Source organism: Typopeltis vanoorti, chromosome 8 (genome assembly GCF_054136105.1).
Source record: "Typopeltis vanoorti isolate ZY-2024b chromosome 8, IOZ_Tvanoo_1.0, whole genome shotgun sequence".
Lineage (NCBI taxonomy): Eukaryota > Metazoa > Arthropoda > Arachnida > Uropygi > Thelyphonidae > Typopeltis > Typopeltis vanoorti.
In genome coordinates, this window is record NC_143556.1 from 61,643,484 (window position 1) to 61,656,155 (window position 12,672).

General features: G+C 36.3%; 1 protein-coding gene across 1 annotated transcript in view; it reads right to left on the minus strand.

Annotated features, from left to right (window-relative positions):
- The window catches only part of LOC150104035 (hemicentin-1-like), a 594,473-nt gene that overhangs the window by 521,241 nt on the left and 60,560 nt on the right, over positions 1–12,672 (minus strand). The window contains exon 4 of the mRNA XM_090396386.1: positions 8,486–8,657. Within this exon, the coding sequence (XP_090252512.1) occupies positions 8,486–8,657 (172 nt within the window). The remainder of the gene's footprint in view (positions 1–8,485; positions 8,658–12,672) is intronic.

Sequence of the window (12,672 nt, forward strand, 5' to 3'; positions counted from 1 at the left end):
ACAAAAATTAGGAATAACATACAGTTAGGGCACATGATTGTGCATAACGTGCTAAAGTAGTACAAAAAAAAAAAAAAAACGTTAATTATTTAACACAGTTTTGTATGATAATTTCCCATACTTTAGGAATAGTAAGAACGTCATTGCGGTTTAGGTTTGGTCTGTGTAGTAGGGCTTCAGAACTTTCTTTGCATAAACGTTCATGTTTAAATAAAGATCTATGTAAAAATTTAGCCTTTTCCCAATGGATCCTATGGTTTGGATTTTCAATTCCGTGTTGAGAGAGGCCAGATTTCTGTGGTTTCTGTGGAAAGGTCAAATTTACAAGCAAGAGGAAGGAACAGCAATGGGATCTCCTTTATCACCAAACCTAACAAATTTGTTTCTAGAACACCTTGAGGAAAAAATATTCACTTTTGAACCCAAACCAAAAATTTGGCTAAGATATGTCGATGATGTATTTGCAGTATGGAATCATTCTGAACCTGAATTACAACTGTTTCTAGATAAAATTAACCTTCTTCATCATTGCATCAACTTTAGGTTAGAAAAAGAATCTCCACAGGGTATCTCTTTTGTGGATTTACACATCAAAAGAAAAGAAGACAGTTCCATCGACACTTCTGTCTTTCGCAAGCCTACATTCTCAGGTCGCTACATTCACAATTCTTCAGGTCATCATCCATCTCAGAAATCTGGCATTATTAAATCACTAGTTTCCAGAGCACATAAATTCTGCTCCTCTGAAGAATCTTTAAACCAGGAATTAGAAGTTATCAAAAATACAGCCATCCTAAATGGATATAATACCAAAACAACTCAAAAAATCATCAGTCACTTCTGCATACATCAAACCAGACAGGAAGAAGTGCATAGGATTCCCATACCTTATGTTAAAGGCATCTCAGAACGTCTTTCTAAAATTATGAAGAAATACAATTTTGCCACTACTTACAAACCTATCAACCAAATTTACAACTTATTACCTTCTCCTAAGGACAAATTCTCACCCTTGATGTTACCTGGTGTTTATGAGATTCCATGTTCATGCAAATTATCTTACTTTGGACAGACAGGTAGGTCTGTTCAGAAACGCATCTCGGAACATCAAGATCACATTTGCCTTCTTAAACCGCAGAAATCTGGCCTCACTCAACACGGAATTGAAAATCCAAACCATAGGATCCATTGGGAAAAGGCTAAACTTTTACATAGATCTTTATTTAAACATGAACGTTTATACAAAGAAAGTTCTGAAGCCCTACTACACAGACCAAACTTAAACCGCAACGACGTTCTTACTATTCCTAAAGTATGGGAAATTATCATACAAAACTGTGTTAAATAATTAACGGTTTTTTTTTTTTTTTTTTTTGTACTACTTTAGCACGTTATGCACATTTTCATGAGATTCTATTGTAATCATGCGCCCTAACTGTATGTTATTCCTAATTTTTGTTTAAATACTGTACTGATGATGTCCTAAGATACTTAGGATGAAATATTTACAATTAAATAATTTTCACTGTGGTTTATACATGTGTTTCTTCTAATTATTCATAAGTGTGCTAATAAATTTTTCATCAATCACAACTCTGCACATGGATTTCATACTTCAGTCAGTTTGGTCATTTTTATTGCAAGGGATTACTATCTTAAGGAGGTCACAGAATGATTCAGAATTTTTAACTGGTTTGTAAGCAAACTTAATAATTATTTTACAGTGTAAGTGGAAATTTATTATTATTATTATTATTATTCAGACCACCATGGAGTCAAGAGACTCATTGCAGGAGGTGCCTTCTAAGAAACACAAGTGTATCAAGACTCATTGAGGGAGGTCCCTCCTAGGAAGCACAAAGTCTATCATACTACTCCTTAAATGCATTGACCGTTCTCGCTCTCACCACTCCATCAGGCATTGCATTCCATGGTTCAACAACCCTCCATGCAAAGAAACCAATCCTCACCCTCTTTCTCACAGTTTCCTTTCGTAACTTTCAGGGATGGCCCCTTGTCATGACTCCTTCCCGCTGTTCAACCAAGTGAAAGAACTCCCCAGTGTTAACCCTGTAACCACCTCTCAACAGTTTAAGAGTCTCAATCATATCACCTCTCCCTCTTCTATCCACCAAACTCTGCAGTCCACACTCCCTCAGCCGATCCTCATAGCTAACATTGTACAGTCCTGACACCATCTTTGTTATCTGCCTTTGTACCCTTTCCACAGTTAATTTATCCCCTTCAAATCCTGGGGACCAGATCTGCGAACAACAGTCTAAGTATGGTCAGATCAGAGTCTTATACAATGGAATGATAACCATTTTATCTCTGCAGGTCAATGTCGTTCTCATTACTGCAGCAATCCTCTGTATTACCTTCACTACCTTTGCAATATGTCCCCTAAATTTCAGGTTTCTATCAATCATCAACCCCAGATCTCTTGTCTCCCCTACTTCCTCCCGTATAACTCCTCCCATAGAGTATGCAGCATCCCATCGATGTGTCCCAAACCTAAAGACCTTACATTTTGCTGCATTAAACTGACATCACATTCATTTGCCCATCAATCTAGCTTATTCAAATCCTCTTGCAGGGTTACCACATCTGCACTATTACTAATAATCCTTCCCAGCTTCGTATCATCCACAAACAACTGAATATCCCTTGAAATCCACGGACAATGTCATTGATATAAAGGTTAAACAATATAGGTCCCAGTACTGAGCCCTGTGGAACTCCACTTGTAACCTTCTGCCTCTTTGATATTGCTCCACCATACACAACTCTCTGATACCTATCGGACAGCCAATCCTGAATCCAGTTGACCAATCTGGCATCCAGACCCATGTGCTGCAACTTAAATATCAGCTTATCATGTGGCACCCTGTCAAATGCCTTTGCTAAGTCTAGGAAAAAGGCAGTATATGCCTTTCCCTCATCTAATGCTCTTGTAACTTTATCATAAAAGGCTAGCATATTGCTAAAACAAGAGCATCCCTTCACAAATCCATGTTGACTCTCACAGATAACATTACCCTCATCTGCCCAATGCTGTATACAATACCTCACTACTTTCTCCAAGATCTTACTAACTACTGATGACACACAAACTGACCTATAATTAGACACTTCCAATCTGCTACCGCCTTATACAATGGAGCAGTAGCAGACTAGTATTTTATTCCTTACCATACTAGTCACTATCTTACATTCCTTCCATTCCATGTGCACCTTTCTCACAGCCAGAATTTCATTGAAAAGTCAGGTCAAAGGCACTGTCAGTTCCTTAGCACATTCTCTCAAAACTCATGGTGAAATACCCAGTCTCACAGCTTTACTAACATCCAGAGTACTCAGTATGTGGAACACACTCTCCTCCTGCACCTCTAAACCTGCCCTATCACTCTAGTATTCAAATTGACTCCTCTAGGATGAAATACTCCAATAAAGTGTTCATTGAATAATTCCACTATGTCCTCTGCATCAGTCACTCTATTCCCATTTTTATCCCACAATGTCATTCTTCCACAGTCATTTCCCCTCCCACTGGCCACATAGCTAAAATTTTCCCTAGGGTTTTCCTTGGATCTAAGGGCCAATCTTTTTTCATATTTCAGTTTCACATTCCTTACCATACTAGTCACTCTCCTTGCCTGTGTCTTATATTCTTCATGCATCTTCTCTTCACCTGTCTCCTTATATTCTTCCATAGCCTCTTTCTCGCATGGAGTTCCTGTTTAATAGTGTTTTATTAAACAGGAACTATTGTTTTACTAAACAGGTAAAATTAATTTGTCATCCACTTTACTCCAAATTGTGTCATCTTCTTCACTCATTGAATACAGCTTACCATTGCTGCTAACAAATATTACTTCACAATTTCCCAAGCACTAATGATATCCTGGCCTTCCAATTCCTCCCTCCACGAAACTTCCCCAAGTTGACGTCTAAGACTAAAGTGTAATTATGAAATAATTACACTTTTTTTTCCTATTCATTTCTATTCAACTATCTATAAAGAAAGCATTAAGCAAAAGATAGTTTCATATCACTTAACACATTCACTGTCAACTATGAGTATACTCATAGTTGTTATATGAGCTACACAAGCCAGCTACGAGTATACTCGTATGACGCTTACTGCCGGCAACAAGATTACCGTACTAACCTTGAAGAAGTGAAATTGCTTGGTTTGTGGAGCAAGCAGCAAAACTGTGTATACTCATAGATGGTATATGCTCTGCACAAGCTGACTACAAGTATACTCGTATGATGCTTACCGCCGGCAATGAGATTACCATACTGACCTTGAAGAAGTGAAATTGCTAGGCGTACGGGAACAGACTATGCCGAAGTAGCGTGGCAGCGAACGTGTTAAGATAATTAAAAATATTTCAAACCTTAATGTCACACTAATAATAAAGTGCATAAAACTTGCTTGACATTATTAGTTTGACAGTAAAGCATCTGATATCATAGCAAAAGAAATTAGCTCATAATGTGAAATTATCTCAAAAACCAACTCATTCATTTTCTGGGTTTATAAATTCATCACATAAACAGTACTCTCCCCATGCACTAATAGCAATCATCATCATCATCATCATTATCATCATCAAATTCCTGCCATGTACCCTCAAGGGGTGTACAGGATATGATAGTACTACATGAAAAAATTACATCATTACTAACTTCCTATCTACAATTTTCCTCCAAATCAGTCTGTTACTTGTCAAGACTCCAAAATTATCAGGTCTTATATTTCTATCGTCTAAGGCACTTTGTACCGTATCAATTAACCTATATCTTGGTCTTCCTCTGGGTTGTTTTGCTGCAAACCTGGCAGAGAACACTTGCTTTGCTAATCTTTCTTCACCCATTCTGTTTAAGTGACCATACTACCTGAGGTTAGCTCTGCTAATTTCAGGTGGTATGGTCACTTAAATGACATGGATGATGACAATGTCAAGTTCTTTCCTAATATTCTCGTTTTTAATATGATATTGCCATTGATGCCATCTGTTCATGCCTATAATCTTTCTCAGGACTCTCATATCTGCGGTCTCTAGTCTTTGGTCAAGTGTTTTACTTCTGAGCCAGCTCTCAGATCCATAAGTTAAAACTGGTTTGAACACTGTCTTGTATACAGTTAATTTAGTGTTCCGACTAATTTCTCTCTTATTCCATATGAATTTATTCAACTGACTTCCTACCATACCATCTTTGCTGATTCTGTTGTCTATTTCTATATTTAATTTACCATCTTCAGTAAAAATCGTGCCTAAGTAGCTAAAATATTTCACTTGTTCCTCAGGTTCTTCATTCAGAACACAGTTGACATTTTCAATGATTCTGCCTATTTTCATTGTCTTTGTCTTTTTATTGCTGACCTTCATACCATATCTATTACAACAGCTATCAATTTAGTCAGGGAATCTTGTAGACTTGTAGCGGATTTATTTAGAAGTATAACATCATCCGCATAAAGCAAAGAGCTGACATTAACATCTCCAATTTTGATATCATGTTTAATACCACTTTCCTTCATAATGGGATCCATATAGATAATGAATAACAGAGGGGATAATGTACATCCTTGTCTCACACCAGATTTAACATTAAACCATCTTCCTGTACAACCTTCAATTCTAACTGCTGACTTACAACTAAAATAAAGACTAAGTATTGCTTGATATAATGCCCAATTGACACCATATAACTGTAGCGTATTGAATAGCTTCTCTCTTGGCACCTTGTCATATGCCTTTTCCAAATCAACAAAACTTAAATACAGATCTCTGTTATATTCCCATGCTTTCTCGACTATTTGTCGTAAAGTGAAGATCTGATCCTGACAGCCTCTATTTGGCCTGAATCCAGCTTGTTCTTCACCAAGCTTTTCTTCCACAATTCTTCTCAACCGTTTCTCAAGTATACTTGCATAGATCCAGGAACACTCAATAGGGAAATACCTCTGTAATTCTCACATTCAGTTTTATTTCCCTTTTTATATATGGTACTATGAGAGCTCTACTCCAATGATCGGAAATTCGTCCCTCTGTCCAGGTTTGTGAACTATGCAGTGCAGCCACTGTAAGACTCTTATACCACCATACTTCATTTCTGGTCGAATATCATCTATTTCTGCTGCCTTTTCACATTTCAAGCCTTTGATGGCTTTTTCTACTTCAAGTATGGATATGTATTCCTGACCGCATTCCCTCTCAGTGTTTTTTTCCCACTCTGCTGTCATCACTGCTTGTTTCATTTAGCAGTTTTTCAAAGTAATTACTCCATACTTCAAGGATATCTTTTTCTCCTCTTTTCATTTCACCTTTATCATCTCTAACTCCTTTTACAGTACTCTTTCCTCCATTCTTAAGCTTCTTCAACAACCTCTAGAATATTTTGACACCTTCTTGATATTTATTTTCTATGTTCTTGCCAAAGTCCTCCCATGACTTTTCTTTAGCTAGTTTTACACAGTGTTTAGCATTCTTGCATTTGTCTCTGTATTTTCTATGAGCACAAGCTGACTTATTTCACAGGAACTTTTGATATGCTTTCTTCTTTTCCTTCAGTGCCTCTTTAACTTCCTGTGTCCACCAGGGAGTTCTGATTTTTTTATCCTTGCAGACAATCTCACCACATGCCTCTCTGGCAGAATCAATCAATGTTTTCTTCAGAGTTTGCCATTGAATCTCCAAGGTTTGATTCCTGTTCTCAAACTCTTTCATTTTTTCTTCAATAATCTTTGTGTATTTTGGTCTACAGTCCACATCTGAGAGCTGCTCAACTTTCATTCGCTTTAAAACTTTCTTACACGTTATGCTTTTCAATATGAAATTCAATTTTATCCTGCTCAAGACTAAATAGTGATCACTTCCAATTTCAAATCCTCTGTACACTCTGGTGTCCTACACCAGGGAAAAAACATCGCTATCAACAATAATATAGTCAATGAGACTTTGTTTATTCCTTGCCTCTTCTCTCCATGTGAATTTGTGCACAATTTTATGTTGGAACATGGTGTTAGTAATAACCAGTCCATGTCCTGAGCAGAAATCCAACAGATATTTGCCATTATTATTAGCTTTGCTCTTTTCTCCAAATTTTCCCAAAATATTTTTGTATATCTCACAATCATTTCCTACTCTGCTATTTAGATCCCCAACAAGGGCCAACTTTTCCTTTTTCATTGTGTCATTTGCTTTTTCAAAACGTCAAAATATTCCTCCACTTCTACCTTAGTAGAACCTTCTGTGGGGCCATAGGCACAAATAAGTCTCATTGTCCAGTTCCCCATTCTCATATTTGCCCACATTACTCTACTTGAGACTGACTGCCATTCAAGAAGATTAGCCTCGTATTTTGTGTTGAATACTATGGCTACTTAGTGAAATTAAATATCGTTAATTTCAGTGTATATTTTTATGGCAGGAATTTGATGATGATGGTGTATATTTTTATCAGGCTCTGGATCTGAATTACTGCTCATCTGTATTACATACTCATATGCAACAAATCTTTACATACAAACACTAACCACAGCATGGCATGGCATGTTATATCTTCTTTTGAAATTTCAGAGAGAATTTATGCTCTTGATACAGTTTATAATATCTTCCAATTTTCGAATGCATGTTATGTATACTTGTCATCGCTATCCTAGAACATAGCCTTTTCCACAGACATTACTGAAAGTAATAACTGCAGAAAAGGAAGAGTAAGTGTTCACTCTTGTATTCAGTTTGCATTAGTCATTATGCAACCCCTCTAATTCTGTTAAAACTCAAGCAGCAAATATATAGAACCAAATCTCAGTCAAGTCTGAAACTTTCTATAACAATTACCACTATTCCTCATTTATTAAAGTTTATAGAATCAACTTCCTTGATGTACATTTTCTAGAAACTACAAGGTTAGTTTTTCCAAAGAAATGTGAATAATGATGTGTTTTCCACTTAACCTTGGGCTACTCCTAGTACCACTCTATTACAGGTAGCCAGGACTGATATAAAGACTTTTTTGTGCCTGCAGAACATTTTTTTTAAAATAATGACTGCATAGGATACAGAATGCCAAAAGACTAGGGAGCTATGGTTCAGCTTTTTATGACAGTTCCACCATGGAATATTTTACATCTATAGCATGCACACGTGATACTATGGGTGGATAGGCTAAAGGTTAGATAATCTGAGATCCAGACAAAGCACTGTACAGTCTTTTAGGAACTGGTAGTTAAATTCACACTTCATTAAATTCACAGTTCAAATTAGAAAATTAAATTCACAAATTCACTTTAGGAAATTAAATTCACACTTCAAACGTTTCAAACTTGAATTCTCTGGTCCCAAAATGGTGTAGTTATGTTTGTGTGCATCCATTTGCACTAATAGCAAATAATTTCATAATTATGATAAAACATTCTAATAAAACTTTGTAAAGAAGTCAGTATACAAAACAAAACAAAAAAACTCACCTTGTGGATCAATCAAATTTATTAGAGGATTATCACCTGATACAGAAACAGTTAATTCACGTAAACTGCTATCGATATCAAAATCATATTGCTTATTCCCTCCAGTACTACTATCAATGGCAAGTAAATTGACTTTACGAGCTTGTAAAGAAACTCGAACAAAGTTTAATACCTAATTTAAAATGAAAATTATATTAATTATGATATGTTTATCCAATTTAACACAAAGTTACTTCTGAACATCAAGTAAACAAAATTAGAAATTAATATTTTAGCATCTATATCATATCCCCTCTGCATGGGCTACTATCACATTGTGGTGGAGAAGCTTGCATATCCTGAGAGTGATGTCCTCATGTCTTGTACCCTGGTTAGGCCACCATAGCAAGCAAGCAAATTAGGGGGGGGGGGGAATTCTAGACTAAATGCATTCCAAGAAGACTTCAGCAGTTGACAAGGCAAAAAAATATATTCCAACAAAGGAGGGAGCAAGTGCACTTAAAATAGTCTACCTCATTATCCCCTGACCAGATTACCACATGGAGCTGGTATCACCATACAGTGGTCAGAAACAACATATTCACTCTGTAACCTGGGATGACCTGAAAGACAGAATGGTGCAAGAAGGCTGAATCAGAACAGGGATCCCCCAATCATTCCAGTCTTCATGCCAATGGAATCAGATCTCCAAGCTATCAAGTCTGTAGATCTGTTGTATAACACCAGCAATGACACCACCACATATGACTGAGCAAACATTTTCAAATCCAATTTGCTCATCCCAAATGGGGAAGGAGCAAGAAAGTGCTCTTAAAATAATCTACCGTTTTATCTCCTGACTGGATTACCACATGGAACTGGTTTCACATTGCAGTAGTCAGAAACAACATAAAAACTTTGCACCGGGGATAACCTGAAAGAAAGCCTGCTTGGTTGCACAAATCAAACATCAGTATGACATGAGGAGAATAAGCTTGTTTTGGAGAGAGAGAGAGAGAGCAGACATTCACAAAATTGGACTCACAGAGTTGGTTTTGCTGTTAAAAATGAACTTGTCGATATCATCTGAAATATCAGATGATAACGACAAGCATCTTACAACCTTACTTGAAGTCAGCCAAAATTCAATAAGTTACTGTAATTATTAGTGTCTATGCCTTTTAAGTCATCATCAGCAATCTTAGATGTAGATGATGACTCAGAAGATTTCTGTAACTGAATGTGATCTTGTAACAATCCCAAACAAGACAAAGCAGTTCTTCTTTGTGACCTCAATGCAAAGAATACTCAACTCCTATAAAGACTTGCCTCCCAGACTTGCCAACCTAGGGGTATATAAACAACGGTATTTTATTTGTGTTTTATTAGAACTCTACCATTAGATTCCTTAATTATGGAAAATTTCAATCATGCACATCAAACATGCCCAGAACTGACTGAAAAGGTACCCAGTACTTAAACTCGACCAAAATTTCATATGAAAGAAAATTCAAAAATGATGGCTTAAAAGTGCCAAGAGTCTGGAAAGCCCATCTATAAACCATATAATGATAAAGAAAAGAACAAGAGAAGAAAAGGAAGGCAGAACAAAAAAACTCCACACACACAAAAAAAAAACCTGGATAATATAGATCAATTTATAAGCAATGGTCAAGACTATAAACAGAGCCTAAAAATAACAGGATTGCAGAGATTTTAATAAGTAGAAAATGATGTGGTTTCACCAATTTAAGTATTTAATTATTATTTTTATTATTTTTTTGGAATTTGCTGTTGCTCTTCTTCCTTCTCTCACCAGAGATCTGGCTGGGGTCATATTCCTTCACAATTTCCCAAGCACTAATGATATTCCGGCCTTCCAATGCCTCCCTCCACGAAACTTCTCCAAGTTGACGTCTAAGACTAAAGTGTAATTATGAAATAATTACACTTTTTTTTCTATTCATTTCTATTCAACTATCTATAAAACATTAAGCAAAAGATAGTTTGCTTAATGATGCTTTCTTTATATGCTTTCTTTCTTTATATCAACAATGGACAGAACAGTTATTACTAAAGTGTATTATAATGAGCTTATGTCCCAGTATATTTCTGATGATGTCCTTGATATAAAGGTCGAAATGTCAAGTGTTATTTTATCTCAGTTGGAAATATAAAGTAATTGCTTTAACACAGAAGTATGCCTCCATAATTCTACATAATGAATGCTGACTACCATATAGTCATGAAATAAGGGATGATTACCTGAAACAGCAAGTGATGGAGAGGACCAGGAATTTGAGAGAAATAGCATCAGAAGATGTATCCATAACCATGGTAGCCACTCTAACTGTAGAATGTGATCATGCAGACTTGTTCTGTAAGGTTGCTAAACATGTATAATTCTCAGTAATACTCAGTGTATAAAGGGCTTATGGGGAATTACAAAACTAGAGATAGTGAGTATGACAAACTTAGAAGGCAATTAAGAGCAGTGCCATGGTAAGAAAAAGAATGTGCAGTGCTTGAGAAGTGGTTAGAGATTGTTTGAAGAAAGAAATATCAGACTACATACCCAGGTTCAAGGAAGGATACACCAACTGAGAGTTAAATGGATAAGTAGCAATATAAAGCAGGGGCTACAAAAAAAATGTGAACAGAATATAAAGCAAAAAGTTATTAGAATGCTCATGAACAATATAAAGCAAAGGCAAGAAATGTGACTAGTATGGTACAGAAGACTAAATCAGATCTTAATATAAAATTAATGAAGTGTTTTTCAATTATGTAACTAGTAAAAGGAAGAGAAAGAAAGATTATGAAAGTATACCTTTAATCAATTGCAATGGTACTAAAGGGACAGAAGCAGAAGAAATAGTTGAAGTATTAAGTGAACACTTTGGCAAAAGTATATAATTCAGGTGGAGATTTTAGAGTTGCCAATGTGGCAGAGCCTGAGATGTGAGAATTGATGCAGATGGACTGGAGGTACATAAGAAAATTATGTGCCTCGGCATTTGAAATTTATCAATGTGAATAGAGCAGCAGGATTAGATGGCATGTCGGTCCATGTGCTACAAAAATGCAGGAGAACTGACGGTGCCTCAGACAAAGTTGTTTAATTGAAATGTGAACTCTTGCAAGGTTCCAAGATAATGAAATGGAAACAGGATAAGATAGCCCATCAAATAAAGATGACTCAAGACAGGAGTAGAAATTACAGACCAAAACTAGTATCTAAGCAGTAGTAGTTAAGGTGTTGGAAAGGTTGGTTAAAGGTAGAATTCAGGAATGGTTCGATAAGAATATGATGCTCTATGATGGGAAGCACAATTTTGTAAAAGGTAGCTCCAACCTTAGTAAGTTACATTTTATAATAGAGTGATAGCAGAATTAGATAAGGGAAATGGCTACACCATGATACTGCAGAACTTTCCAAAGGCATCTTTGGCAGAATACTGAACAGAAAACTTTGCATAACTTGGAACAAATGGAAATGGAAATGAAGCTCATGGCATGTATTCATTTGTTTGAATACTGAGAGACAGTAAACTAAGAAACAGAAAATGTGAAGTGAAATTTAGGAGAATGAGACTGTCTAGTGGAGGGCTTCAAGACTCTGCCTAAGCACTTATGTTAAAATTGTGTACTTATTTATTTATTCGTGTGGGGTTCTCCCTTTCCTCAATCGTCCCTTAAGACTGGTTGAGCCCTCCTAATGAAGGATTAAGTATATATTTTTATGACTGTATGAGGGTGGTCTGAAAAGTTCTTAGCCTAACAATGAAAAAATGAACTTATAATTTCAAAATTATTTTTATTTTTCAACATAATCTCCCTTAAGACTAATACATTTATTCCAGCAATGTTCCAGCACCATTATCCCATCCATGTAGTGGTTCTCAAATACTGCTCTACAGCTGCAATCACTTGATTCGAAGAAAAATGCTGACCAGGGAGGAAGAGTTTTAGGAAGAGATAGAAGTCAGAGGGAGCCAAATCTGGGGAATAGGGTGGATGTTCCAACAATTCATAGTGCAGATCCCTTAATTTTCCCATTGCCAAAACACCTCTGTGGGCAGGTGCATCGTCCTGATGAAAGATAATTTTTTTCTTCTGAAACCGAGTCTTCATGAATTTTTTTCATCTAGTCTAGTTAAAAGATCAGAATAATATTCCCTGGTTATTGTTTTACCCCTTTTCAAGAT